Source organism: Sceloporus undulatus, chromosome 6, assembly GCF_019175285.1.
Source record: "Sceloporus undulatus isolate JIND9_A2432 ecotype Alabama chromosome 6, SceUnd_v1.1, whole genome shotgun sequence".
NCBI lineage: Eukaryota > Metazoa > Chordata > Lepidosauria > Squamata > Phrynosomatidae > Sceloporus > Sceloporus undulatus.
This window is the reverse complement of record NC_056527.1, coordinates 94,611,954-94,627,071: the sequence shown is the minus strand read 5'-3', so window position 1 is coordinate 94,627,071 and position 15,118 is coordinate 94,611,954. Positions and strand designations below refer to the sequence as shown.

The 15,118-nt window shown below is 39.0% G+C and overlaps 1 protein-coding gene across 1 annotated transcript in view; it reads left to right on the top strand.

Moving 5' to 3' along the window:
- Positions 1-3,430, top strand: part of ZNF652 (zinc finger protein 652) — a 30,546-nt gene extending 27,116 nt beyond the window's left edge. The window contains exon 6 of the mRNA XM_042475113.1: positions 664-3,430. Coding sequence (XP_042331047.1) covers positions 664-1,184 — 521 coding nt within the window. The 3' untranslated portion in view covers positions 1,185-3,430. The remainder of the gene's footprint in view (positions 1-663) is intronic.
- Positions 3,431-15,118: the final 11,688 nt, after the last annotated feature.

Sequence of the window (15,118 nt, the reverse complement as noted above, 5' to 3'; positions counted from 1 at the left end):
GATAGAGGTGGAAATACTGAGGTGAGAAAAGGAGAAAGTGAGAAAGGGGGGGGGATGAAGAAAAAAGACGATTCAAATGTGGATCCTGAGACCCGTCAACAGAGTAGGGAAAGATTTCTTCCACAGATCTTGGAGTGTTGCTATCAGGCTGAATTAAATGCTGACACAATGACTTATGCAGCAGATTATACTCAATACAGAAGTCAAACGACTTGAAGGCACACAACAAATAGAAGAATCAAGGAGCAGATTAAGACAGTAGTGTGGTCATCTCAGCCAGTGAGGAATAGGGAACAGAGAATTTAGGGACATGTGGAAAGAAAAGGAAAAGTGTATGTGGATATTTCCAGTTTTTTATATATAATCAAGAAGGTAGAAATGTTGAGGTACAATTGGGATATTACAAATTGAGAAATTTCAAGGATTCTTAGTGTGAGAGCGTTGCTTATCTCAAAAATTGATAGAGCAGTATTATGTCATCACTGTTTTTTTTTGTGATTGTAAATCTTAATTCCTCTGTATGTTATTCAGCCTTTGGAAGTTCTTGATAGTAGACTTGTTTTCAGTTGTTTTCATTACAGTTACGGAAATAAAAATACTGAATATGATTTAGGTGATGTTAAAGAATGGCATCAGATGAATTCCATCTTTAATTTTTAACAGGAGAGAAGCCTTTTATCTGTGAAATCTGTGGCAAAAGCTTCACCAGTCGCCCCAACATGAAGAGACACCGCAGAACTCACACAGGGGAGAAGCCATACCCTTGCGACGTGTGTGGCCAGCGATTCCGCTTTTCCAACATGCTTAAGGCACACAAGGAGAAGTGCTTCCGTGTTACCAGTCCTGTTAATGTGCCACCTGCTGCCCAGATACCACTTGCCACAACCTCTCCTGCCCCCACTGTACCTTCTGTTGTGAACACAGTAAATGCCCCAGCCCCGACTCCACCAATCAATATGAACCCAGTGAGCACGCTTCCTCCCCGCCCTATTGGCCATCCATATTCTCACCTGCATCTCCATCCACACCATCCACATCACCTGCCTGTTCCTGTCCCCCCTGTCCCACATTTACCTCCACCTCCTGCTCTGTTTAAGAGTGAGCCTTTAAATCATAGGGGCCAAGGTGAGGACAGTTTTCTGCGACACCTAGCAGAAAAGAACAGTTCAATACAGCACCACTAACTCTTTCGTCTTCTGTCAGCCATTCTCTTGGTCTTGTGAACTTGGACATGTGCTCCCCCCAAGAAATCTTGTGGTTTCATTTGCAGCCATAAGTGAAAGAACTTCACATTAAATTTGGCTGTTTGGGAAAGTGGTCATCAAACCCAAGGGGAACTGATAAGACAGAAGCCCAGTTTGGCTTGCACGTTTTACTGTTGACTTTTATAGATTTCAAAATGACTGACAGTTGTGGATTTTTTTATAATTTCATATCAGCTGATGAGGTATGCTTGCTTTTATATCCTGGACTTTCTCCTCAAAGAGGGGATAGTCCTGGTTTCCTTTGTACTAATCAGAAAGACTGTGAGACTAAATCCCAGAGCATTAATTATCACTGTGTATCATTAATTTCTTTTCCGCTTTGTGTGTGTGTGCGTGTGTGGGTATGGGTGGGTGGATGGGTGTGCTGGTTGTGGAGTGAGCCAGCCACATGATCGCAGAATATCAAGCATTATAGCAAAAAGACAGTAAACAAAACTTAATCTCATTTGAGTAGTTCTCCTAACACACTCTTTATTTTAATACAGAAAAATTATTTTAGAGTTTTTGTATAGACCTATTTAGTAGCCTGTTTCTAAAATGAAATGTATTTCGAATAAGCGGTGTAATTTTTTTCAGTGTAGCTGGACCTATGTTGTTACAATAGATAATTTTTATAATCATTCAAATGTGATTCTTTGAGAAAAAAGATGCAAATATCTTCTATGGTAAAAATTATTCTTACATCTGTACTACTCTAAAAAGGTGCTTTGAAGGGGAAAGAAAAGAACCCAAGAAGTCTCTGGTCAGGCTGCCTCAAAAGTGGAGATGATTTCAGAATTTTTTTTATAACTTATTCAAAAGGGGTTTCTTAATAGGACCATCATCTTCTGTCAGTGTCATGGGGGGATTAGATAAAGACATTAAATTACTGTATTCCCACAAATGTTTTCCACTCAGCTCTGCTGGACTGAGGTGTGAAATGTTTTAGAATGAGTTTAGTCTAATGAGGGAGAGATTTGGAAGCTGCAAGGGAGAGTTTTAACCATCATTGGCATTTTCAGATGAGTGTGCTATCATTTCTTCGACATACATTAGAACCTAGTTCATTATATAGAAGTGTGTATAAGATGTGGCTTAATTTGGGAATCATATTTGATGCTGCTTGTTTTTTCTTTAGTTAATTGAGCGATAAGTGGGAGCCACGAATAACATACTGTTTGGCTGGAGTTGTAAAATACTAAAAATAAAACAGGATTTGGGGGATTTGATGGGAAAACAGTTGTCATGGTGGCTGAAAAATGTTTACCGCAGAGTATGTGCACAGATTGAAGCTGTGTCCTGTATAGATAATGAATATAATATAGGATAACTTCTTTCAGATTTGACTTTAGGTTTCACAAGAAAACAGAAAAGAAATGTTTGAAAGTTAAGCGAGTTTCTAGTTGTGTTTTCTCCATCTCCAGTTGCATAAATTGTGGCGAACTAGTTAGAATGCAGAACATTATGGGTCTTATTCAGATGTAGTTAATGGCCATTGAAATACAGCACCATTAAGCAGCTGGAATAGCTGTTGGCACCTTGAGGAGAAGGCACAGAGATATCCACTCAATTAAGGAGTTTAATTTTCCCTAAACTTAATTTCACCACCTAAAGACCATCATGCTGATCTCTAGAATGGCATTCTCTTTTTAAAAAATTAGACTTTATACGTAATTCAGGGATGGATATTATATCAGAGAAAATGGAAAACCCTCACCATTGTACTTTTGAGATTGCTGATTTTGTTTCAACCATTGATTAACTTTGATTTTGCATTAAAAAATAGTATTAGGCCTTTTTGATACCTATTCATATTTGAATGAAAATCTCTTAACCCCACTCTTTTTTTCTGAAAAAAGTATTTTAAAGATGTTGTAATAACATTTATTTGTTCCTTCTCTTTTGTAGGTAGTAAATCTAGCTATAAAAGTGAATCATTAATATTTAAAGGTTCGCAATCGTCTACTACACTGATGGTTTTATACATTCCATGTCATGTTTGCAAATCCACAATTCTGTGTAGATATGCTTCAGGCCACCAATCTGGCCTGTTAAATCTACTTTTATAAATTTAAAGGATAAGACACACACACAAAAACACCTTGGTAAATCAGTTGTAATTCAATTTTGCAAAAAATTGTTTTCTCAATAAATTTACAGTATTTGGCTGCTATTTATGAATCCTACTACTTGAGATGGGTGTGTTTTTTCCCCTTCCTCTAGAAAGTTCTGTTTCTGAACAATGGAGATGACTTTACACACTTCAAGATCAGTTAGTCTTGTAGTTTCCCTGCTCAAGCTTTCATTGGATTGTTTACTGCATACAGGCTGTAACCTGACTCCAAAAGACGGTTTCTCTACCATATTCCCAATTCCAAAACTGCTATAATAAAACCAGCTAGGTAGAAGTATGCCTACTGTGGTTGAGACTAACAATTAGAATTCAAAAATATAGCTGTGTTAGTTTGTAGAATCAGTATGTAGAGAGATCTTGTAGCACCTTTGAGACTCACTGAAAGAAAGAAGTTGGCAGCATGCACTTTCGTAGACTAAAGTCTACTTCCTCAAATGCATATGAGAAAGTAGACTTTAGTCTACGAAAGCTGACAACTTCTTTCTTTCAGTTAGTCTCAAAGGTGTTACAAGATCTCTCTACATACTGACAATTAGATTTAGGCCATTGGTTCCTAAGCAAAGAGGTATATGTGTTGATTTGGCCTGTCCTCATTATTGGGGGCTTTGAATTATAGTTATGTGTTTCATTTTAGAATGTTAGAAAAAAGGGGGTACTCACTAATGGCATAATGCTGTATGTATATGCACAATACATATTACACCTGCAATTTCCCGATTGTTAAATGTATACTTGGATTTTAGTCTTCAAGTTCAAGAATCACTGAGGTCCTTTTCCTTAAAAGTTTTATATCGTGCTGCTGAAAGTTTTGAATATCCTGCCCCAGGGAAGTGGCATCCACATAGACCAGATCTGTGAAGAATATGTGGCTGATGGTTAAGGAAACTGCAGAATAATCCAGTTTTGAAAAGCAGACTTTGTAAAACAAGACAGCTGATTTCCTTTCATATTTGAACTGTCAGTACCAGTTCTAACAGAAGCAATGCCAACCAATTTCTTTCCAATATGAATTGATAATATATTTTGAAAACATCAAAGACACCTAGCAATTTGCTTCCACTATATCGCTAATTTGCTATCTTGGGATAAAAGTACACCTTGCTTTAGAATCCATAGATGCTAATATAGCTCTGAAGCTTGTAGATCTATTTCACATTCAATCCAGTTTTGGTTTATTTTGTTAAAACAGCTGCTGTCTACATGAAAATTTTGCAAACAAAAGTAGATTTTCTTAGATTGCAGACACCAGTGTTATTCTCACTTTAAAGTATCTGTATATCAGAATGACTTGCACAGTGAGTCTGTCAAAGTGTGTGGGAATTTTCTGTGTGAAGAACAAAAGGATTAAATTGCTCCTTGACAAATGCTATACTTTTGTGATTTAAGGGGAAATATATAACTAGATACTGTATGAGAACCTTTATTACATGAGCTAGCGGTAACATACAAAACCATGCAAATAGTGCAACGGCCCTAGTACCTGTACTATGAAATAAATGACAATGTAAGTCAAACAGTTTCTGAAATGAAAACAATATCAGTGCCCTAATATGATACTGCAGTATTTGCTTACAATATCAATAAATAAAAGGCAGCACTTCTGAAACAAAAACAACATAAGGTACATTATGAACAACAAATCGTCACTTAAGGCTTTGGCTCTTACTTGCAAAACATCACCAAGGAACTCTAAAACAAATTTCTTTCAACACCTGCAGTAAGTGATGTTCCTAAGTAGCTGCCAGTGTTAAAAATCATTAATGTGAATCATGTACATCTACCATCTCATTTAACTTAGGGGTCTAAGAATTAACAGTAAATATGTCTCCACAACAAATCAATGATTTCTGAAAAATTGATGAAATCTGTACTCTCACTGTATTTATTTATTTGTTTTCTTGAACTCTTTGTTTCATACTGATTTGTCAGGTTATGCCATGATTGAATGGTAAACTGCAGTATGTTCTTCCTTTCTGAAAAATTATTCTGTGTATATAAGTGAGTCATCTTTATTTGCCTGTGTTGAATGTTCCCTTCCTTTCTTCATTTTCTATATCACTGTGTGCTCTACCTCTCAAGATAACCAATGCAAGGCAAACAAACAAAAAGTATTGGAAATAAATAAGCAAGTGGACAGTGCTATTTAACCAGAGCTTGGAAGACACATTACTTTTTTGGCCATGCTTGAGCCAGGGGATTCTGGGACTTGTGGTCCAAAAATGTATCCATCCACTTTGTTAAACATTAGTTCAATATTGCCAAAGCCATTATTTTTTCCTTGCGCCCCCCCCCCCACCAGTCCCATCCTATAGTCTGTGATACTGATTTGAAATCTATATTTTGTTTCTTTCAACTTGAATCAACATAGGTTTTTGAATGAAACCCTTCTGAAAATAGGTCTGTCCTTACAGTTTGGCTTTCAGGAGACAGCAAGTAGCACCCTAGAGATCCTGGAGAATGGAATTGAGAGGTAAGTTGACAATGGCATGTTATAATTCTGTTACAGTGTTGCTGCAAAAATAGGTTTTTGTTTGTCCTTAAAATTAGGAATATGCCATACCAATTTCTCTCTTGCATATGTGTGTTCAGTTTGTCCTAAATTTTGGCTGGCACTCTAAGCAAACTTGCAAAATTAGAAACTTGTGAAGTTGCTGGTTATAGAACAGCTTTCACTGTGCTCTTTTCTAACAAGAAACCTCTTTTCTTTGGCAGGTCCACTCTGGACTGCTGAATAAAGGTGCTGCTGTTTCTTTCCTGTCATTCATTTTTACTTGCTTCCATATTTTTTTAAAAAAATAAAAACAAAACATTGCTTCAGACACTTTGAGAATAGACTTTCCTTGTGGTCCTGCTGCAATTCTTCCTGTTAAGCTCTGTAGCAATTGTTATTAACAAGCTGTGGAGAGCTATAGAATGCCCAGGCCAGCTCTAAGAACTTTATATAACTAAATGACTGAATATTTTGGTGACCTGTATTTAAAACATCATGGCATTACATGTCTTAATATCTTTTTGGCCTAAGGCTTTGCAATAATAATTTTCTGAAATCACAGTATTATGTATTGTTGGATACTTAACCCTGTGGGGTTAAGAAAATAATTGTGCAAAGGTTAATCTGAAGAAAGAGCCTGACTGAAGCTCCTTACCATGTGGCAGGCAAGTCTGGGCTACTTGGATATTGTTGCTGCCTTTTTTCCTTGTGCCTTCATTAGCTCTTTATAGGTTATCATATCTGTTTACTTTTTTGTCTCTTTGAACTGTCTTAAAGTACCGTACATATCAGTTGCATGGGTTTGCTAGGAAATCTAATGTTGATGAACAACTGTTTCCATCACACTTCACCAATGACTAAGGTGGATGGGAATTGGAGTTCAGCAACATCTAAGGACACAGACTCCCCAGCTCTGCTGTATGGGATGCTACTTTTATATGTTGAATGGTCATCAGTTGATGAAATTTAAGTGGATCTGAGCTAGAAATCCACGACTGCTCCCCATCCATGCTTGGAAACAAAACACTTGTGATGTCTGCCTATACCTGTCAGACAGCCCAACGTTCTGTGTCCCTTTGAAGTTTTCCTGTGTCACATTCCATCCACTCTTCCAAATAGTGGATAAACCTGTAAGAGGGGTAGCATCTGATCCCATCTTGATTAAGTCTGTCATTTCCTCATAGCACCTACTGTATCTCTAATACTTTCTGTACAAACTGAGTAGCTAAACGTTACCAGTAAATAGGGAGACATATTACTAGACTAATAGAAGAAGGAATAAACATCCCTATATAACAAGGATGGGAAACCTTTAGCTTCCCAGATATTTTGAACATCATTTCTTCTCATCCCTACCCAGTGGTAAGAGACTATGGGAGTTGACGTTCAAAACATGTGGAGAAAAGACAGAGGTTTCCCACTTCTGCTCACAAAGTATGTCGAAGTCTTGACACTGAAAAGATGTTGCTTTCTGGGGACATGAGCATGTGGGCTACAGTAGTGCACCATTCCTTCTGTACTGTTTACATGTTCTAGGGCTTCAGTTCCATTTTCTGTATTCATGCCAAGATAGTACAAGGGTGGTGGAAGGTCAAGTATTAAAATGGAAATATTTTTTGTTAAATCGTATGAATCATGCTCATTTAGATAATGCACATAACCTTTAGTACAATTTGGGGTCAGAGGGAACACAGCTAGGATGCTTTTCTTCTGAGCCTGTCCAGTCCACCACATAATGGCATACTCACAATGACATTGCATAAAGAGGCTGCAGTTACATGCAGGCTATTATTTCTTCATTTGTGTGACTAAAAGTACTGTACACAAATTACACGCTAACTCCCTCTCTAGCTTTAACCAGTTCCTTTAAACTATACTAACTGAACTCAAGTTGATTTGAAGGTGTGACACTACAACCATCCCTGTTTTGTTTTGTGTCTGCTGTAGCTGAAATAATATTCCTTTAGATTTAAAATGAAGACTTCAACATTTTTTATATTTCTTGGACTTGAGCCAACACAACAGTTGCCAGTTAATGTAACATTTCTTGTCCTGTGTTTAAACAGCTGACTTTCCATACAAAGGTTCTTTTTTTTCTTTTGTTTTCCTGTAAAACATGTAACATAAAATTAGCTGGGACAGAAACAAACTGTTCTGCTATTTGCATATTATACTGTAAGGAAATGGAAGATTGGGGTGTAGAATATGCGTGAACAGAGATTCCCTTACTAGTTTTATGCAAATTAAAATGTTAAATTCTATTACACTATGTCCTTGGTTGCTTCCTGTTATCCAAAGGAAAGACTATTTCGATAAACATACAGTTGCTACACTTCAAGGGAGAAAAATTGATTCTAATATGATTACTCTGAGGTTGATGAAATTGAGATTGCTGTTGTTTCTTGAAACGTAAATGTGTGCCAGGGAAGATTGTATCTTATTAATTGAAGAATTATTTTATGACATAGTGTAATCTTGGATGCAAATAGCCTTGATTGTTTATCTCTTTGGAATGAAATATGATAACCAGCTGAGGCATGGGTCACTCTGCCTTTGCTCTGTTTGTGGTATATTAGAGTCTAAAGTATCATAGGGTTGGGTTGTTGCTTTTTTCTGTTATACAGTGCTGAACAGCTGAACACCGCAGACATTTTAGCTACACATGTCTTTGTCCTGATCCAGGCAGTTTGCAAGGATGTATAGGGGAAAGGAAAAGCAGCCCATATAGCGGCAGTTATTTGTTTGTTTGTTTCAAAATTAGGACCCACCTTGAAATAAAATCTACGACAAAGGACTTCATTTTATTTTGCAAGAATACATAACAATCTTTCAGTGAGTTTTTTCCCCTCAAGGGTGACCAGGTAGAAAAAGAAGGCAGTGCAAAAGTTGTACAGAAGAGCAAATTCCATCAATTGTTTTTCATCCACACAATGAATCAAGTTGTACTTGTTGAAATTTCTTCTTTCACTGTTGCAGATATAGGATGGTTGTGATGCCGCTACTGCAAGCCTTATCTCATGTTGGAGTGTGGTTCAGGTGGAACGGTGGGAACTTTGCGGATATTGCTTTCTTGGTGAAATTGCTGACATCTGAGGAACAGCTAATAGACTGTGGGGCTAGTAGAGAATTTTTGAATGACTTCCTCATTGGAAATCAGTGAACCATCTGTCGATTTAGTCAGCTTTTTAGAGACTTGCCATAAAGAAGGTAGAGACAGAATACGTTGTGCTTTTCTCACAAGTTAAAGGCTTGCTAAGCATGGACTAGAGAACCAATGTGGTGTAGTGGTTTGAGCATTGCACTACAACTCTGGAGACCAGGGTTCCAAATCCTCCTCAGTCAAGGAGATCACAGGATGACCTTGGATCAGTCAAACCTCTCAGCCTTGAAGACAAAGGCAAACCTCCTGAACAAATCTTGCCAAGAAAACACAGTGATAGATTTGCCTTAGGTCACCATAAGACAGAAATGACTTGAAGGTACACAGCAAAAATAAGAAGCTTGGGCTATTATGAGAGCTGTTGAGGCCTTTCATAAAGGAGAAAATGAACCTGGGTGAGGAAAAAGGCATGGGAATTTGGAACCCACTGCAGGGTACACCAAGCCTGTTTCCAGTAAAATCCCATTTTGAAGATTTGGGGAGAAATTAGGCACAGGGGAACCAATGCATGTTTTAAAGGGGAATTCTACTCCTAGAAGCTTTCAACACTGAAGGTTATCATTGTTTGAACCAAAGGGGAGGGATAAGGGACATTCTGGAGGAATCTGGGAGGAATATGAAGGCTACAAGAATGACCCTAGGGCTAGGGGGGCAGATGAATGACCCTAGGGACCACATGATTCTTATTCCTGCTATAGCTTGTTTATTCAGATGTAGTATTAATGCTAGAAATGTAATTTATACCAAAAGAAGCTGAAATCTGAATCTCTGAACTCCAAACTATGGTGCTGATACAAAATCGCATGCTTTCTATATATAACTCGGCTAGGCAACGCTGGGTAAGGATACTGTAGGCCTGTACCTTAATTGTGCAATCTCGTCCTGTTATCACTGTAAGAACCACACACTGTAGTTTTTAAGAACTACAAAGCTAATATTGCAAAGGGCATGTGATCAGTTATGGCAGTGGTTCCCATCCTCCTTGTGTTTTGGACTTCTGCTCCTAGAAGCCCCAGCCAGATTGACCAAAAGTCAGGAATTCTGGGAGTTAAAGTCCAAAACATCTGGAGGATCAAGGTTTAGAGAGTGCTGAATTATGGCAATCAGATTTAATGATCATTAGGGGTCATACTAATACGATTTGATTACACTAATTCCACATCTAAAATTTGAGATTTAATTCAGACACTTTAGTTGGCCTTTAGAGAAGAAGATACCCAAATAAAGTTTTCACTTTGGACAAACTGTGTGAGAAAATCTAACCTTAGGCATTTTGACTACTCCAGTTCTCCAGATTAATAGAAGTCTGCCAGTCATAAGGTTAAAGTAGCAAGAACTATTGATAACTGTTACTGAAGTTTGAAAACCCACTTTATGTGTTTATTCTCTAAGCTGATAAAATGCCACTGTTTGGGTTGTTAATTGTTGTTGTTGTTGTGTGTCTTCTTGTTTCTGACTTGTGCTAACCCTATTATGACGTTTTCTCAGCAAAAAATTTTCAGAGGAGGTTTGCCATTGCCTTCTTCTGAAGCTGAGAGCATGTGACTTGCCCAAGGTCACCCAGTGGGCTTCATGGCTGAGCTGGGAAATGAACCTTGGTCTCCAGAGTCGTAAACCAACACTCAAGCCACTACATATTTTGGCATCAATCCAAAGATTGCAATCAATATGTAGAAATTACTGTAGTTTTATTTATGGAACTTCTGTTCAGTATGCACAGATGAGGAAGTGTTCACTAATAAGGCAACATGGTATTCAATGTCCATTTCTGTATGAAACCGTTACAGTGGTGAAAAGATGCAGTTTCCAATCCAAAGATCCAGTTGAAGCCTGTGTATAAGCCTGTGTGCTGCTTTCAGTGACTCTGGGACAGAACATTTTATCTCACCAAAATCATCCTAAGAACTAGAGTGAAAAGGAAAAAAAAATACTGTTTATATATAATAGCTTGTGAAAATTCTGAAATAGTCCATGGTCCAAAACACACTGCAGAAATAATCTAGTTTGAGAACACTTTAACTGCCCTGGCTCAGTGCTAGGGCATCCTGGGAACTGCAGTTTATTGTTTCCTCAGAGCCCTCTGACAGGGAATGCTCAATGTCTCACAAAACTACAGTTTCCAGAATTTCCTATAATTGAACCATGGCAGTTAAAGTGGTCACAAACTGGATTATTTGTGCAGTGTCTTTTGCACCCATATGTTTCTTAGATGGGATATGACAATTAGTAGCTTCGCACAGGAACACAGAAGTCCTTTTAATAAAGAGCAGGATTTCTGATAGGCCTGATAATGGACAAAGTTTGTAACCTTACAGCATTTTAGAGGCTCTCTTAAATTTAGGACAGACTAGGGCCTAGGCATTCCTCAGTAAATGTACAGAAACAAACCAAAAAAAGCCTGCAACTTTCAGTATACTGAAATAGTTTGGGCAAAGACTACGCCCTGGGTTTAATGACCTGTTTACCTTATCTTTCTGAAACATGTGGTATTGAATTAGAAGGCTCAGCAAAACCAAAGATACTTTTAGGGCCTGAAATGCTGCCTTACTGAACTGCCCCCATGATTTAAGGATGGAGGTAGGCTTGTTTAACATGCCACCCTCTGCTTAGAACCCTGTAATCTAATGTTCTATGTGGCAGTGTTTGAATTCTGTAGTTAGCCATTAGCAACATGATGTTTTCCAGCTGTAGCAACCTTTTTCAAAGGACCTATTTTTGTTTCTTTGATTTCCAGGTCTGTCACAGCAACAGTGAATTGGAAACTGCTTATATGCTATAGGTACTTGGCTGGAAAATTCTGATGTTATAAACAAATTTGGTGGGAAAATAATAGATGAACACTTCCACTGTTCATCTGTGGTAACATTTTGAGTCTCTCTAGAGGCAAGAGAAAATTTAGAATTGCTGAGTGCATATATGCATTAGAAACTTAAGCTTCCAAGCTGGGTTCAAGAGTTATCTTAAGAGTATTTTTGATACTAGTACAAATATACAGTATCTGCCTTAGTTTGCTTAAGCATGAATAAGGATAGTAGTTAGGACAATACACACAAAAATTTGTTCATTTTATGGGGGTGGTGGGTTTTCCCACTTAGAACTTCAGAAATTAATACAATTGTACTTGAAGAGTTGAAAGAACGTATACTTGAGCTAGTGGTGAAGGTTGGAGCAGTGCCGTTGTTGAAAATACAAAATGTTGTTGTATTTGCAATGGGTTTCCCAGATACACAGCTTATTAGCCCTTGTAATCATTCATTTAGAAGGGATCTGATGGAGCTTTGTTAAGTTGCATGTTTTATTTGTCTGAACCAGTTACATTGAATTTGATAGACTGAATTCTCTATCTCAGGAGTGGGACCCTGTTCTTCAGTTCTTAAAGTATAATTCCTGAATCCTGCCTAATGCTGGCTGGGACTGTTGGAAGTTGGAGTAACAACAGCATCTAAGACAGGATCGCTAATCCTTACCATTGCCATATATTGACTTGTCTTTTTACTGCCAAACCTTGAAGCGGGTGTTGTCCTGCCCTTCCCTTCCCTTCCCTTCTGAGGCTTTTGGAATATGATGGTCCTGGAGAACTTAAAGGACTGAGACTAGAAGGAGAAAATGATTGGGGAATTAGTATGGCCAGTGCAAGAACCTTCCTTAACATGTGCTTATACAGTATTTGAACTGGAGTTTTCCAGGGGTTCCTTCCCCTGGTTCAGGGAAAAACACAAGCTTTTGGGCTCTTCAAAATTCTTCCGCAAAGGAGAGATGGTAAACAAAGCCATGGGAGGGCTGGTAATTTTCAAAGTCATTATCTGTCGGCCAACAAACCGGTTTTAGCATTTTCATTTCTACCAGGGGCAAGGCATTTGTAAAACCACTGGGTCTTAATTACCCATTCACTACCAAGGAGCTGTCCTAAAATGAACAGGAGGAAGGTTGGATTTTTTTAGTACAGTATTTGTTAATACATTTGCTGGCTGGTTCCCATCTGATCTTGGAAGCTAAGCATGTACTTGGATGGTTGGTACTTGGATGGGAGACGGCAAACGAATGCCAGGTGATGTAGGCTATATTTGAAAGGAACTGGCAAAACCACCTCTTGAATATTCCTTGCCTAAGAAAATCCTGTGAAATTCATGCAGTCACCATAAGTCAATAGACACAGAAACACAAACAAAATAGCAGTAAGTTTTTGTGTGTCTTCCACAACTTTAGCAACTTAGGTGAATATGTTATAGGGTTTTCTCAGGCCAGAACCACATGGCCAGAAGGAGGAGTGGCCAGCCAGTATACATAACCCTCCACACTCAGAACACCAACAACAACATCTTGACTAAATGCAGATCTGTGACCAATATCATCATTCCCCCCCCCCCTTGTATTATTTTAACACATTCCCCTCATTAAGAAGCCAGTGAGGCTTTGAAAGCTTGCAACATATATTTTATGCATTTTGGTTGACCAAAAAAAAGATATCACTGTTTTGTGGGTGTTGCATGTTCTTGTACTCAGGTTGAGATTGTGTGATGACTTGCCCAAGGTCACCCAATGAGTTTCCATGGCCAAGCAGGAAATTGAACTCTAATCTCCAGAGTCACTGTGGTACAGCGGTTTGAGTGTTAGACTGCACTCTGGAAGCCAGGATTGGATTGGATTTGATTCCTAGCTGACAGAGGAGCAAATACCAACATGGCATAGTGGTTTGAGCATTGGACTACAACTCTGGCGACCAGGGTTCGATTCTCAGCTTGGGCATGAAGCCCACTGGGTGGCCTTGGGCAGGTCACACACTCTCAGGGGAAGGCAGTGCCAAACCCTCTCTGAACAAACCTTATCAAGACCCCCCCCCCCCATGACAGGTGTTCTTCTTGGGGGTCTCCACAAGTCAGAAATGACTCGAAGACACACAACAACGACAACAACCACCTCCAGAATACAGTGCTTAAGACACTCCGCCAAGGCTGGGGAACTTATCAGAAAAAGATCTTCCAAATCCAGATTTTCTAGGGCTGTTGGCGACTGGAAACAGCCAAGAATGGCGCAAGAAGTTCTTGCTTGACCAGGTGATGGAAGGGCAGAGGGATATGTGTGTAAGTGTGTAAAAGACAACACCAGGTGGCCCACTTCAGAGTTTATGAAAGCCCTGTCACTTCCCCTTGTGTGGCTTTTCCCTCCTCAACACCCCAGGCAAAGGTTGGTTTCTGCTACTTCTTTCTCTTGCTGAGAGATCTTGTAGCACCTTTGAGACTTACTGAAACAAAGACGTTGGCAGCACAAGCTTTCGTAAACTTCAGTCTACTTCCTCAGGTGCATTTAGGAAGTAGACTGAGGAAGTAGGCTTTAATCTAAGAAAACTCATGCTGCCAACTTCTTTCAGTGAGTCTCAGAGGTGCTACAAGATCTTTCTACATACTCATTCTACTATCCTTGAATTCCTTTCTCTTGGTCACAGATCCAGGGGGTAGCTATGTAGGCCCTATGGCAAAACAAGATCCCAAACCCTGCTGATGAGACATCTCCAGGACCCTCTGTGCTCCACTGCTCTGCTCAACTGCAAACTCATACTCATGATCTCTTTGAGTCCATCCATCTGCCATGTGGCCTTCCTCTCTTTCTACTTCCCTCTAACTTTCCTAGCATTACTGTTTTTTCCAGTGATTCATGTCTTCTCATGTTGTGTCAAAAGTATGACAACCCGAGTTTTGTCATCTTGGCTTCTAGGGAGATCTGGCTTGATCTGCCCCAGGACCCATTTGTTGGGGTTTTTTTGGCTGTCCATGGCATCCTTAGCACTCTTCTCCAGCACCACATTTCCAGTCGGTTGATTTTCCTCCTATCCTTAACTGTCCAGCTCTCACATGGTAATAGGGAATGCAATGACTTGTACGATTCTAACTTTTGTGCTCAGTCGTATATCCTTGCATTTAAGGATCTGCTCTAGTTCTTTCATAGCTGGATCTGGGATCTTGTTGTCCTTTTCATGGTTGTTGTCCTCCCTCTTCTTTGAGCCCTGTCATCTTTGCAAGCATCAGACTTTAGTGCATGCAAGGGCTGTTTGTTTTTGTTTTTTCCAAAATATTTTTTTATTAATTTTCCAA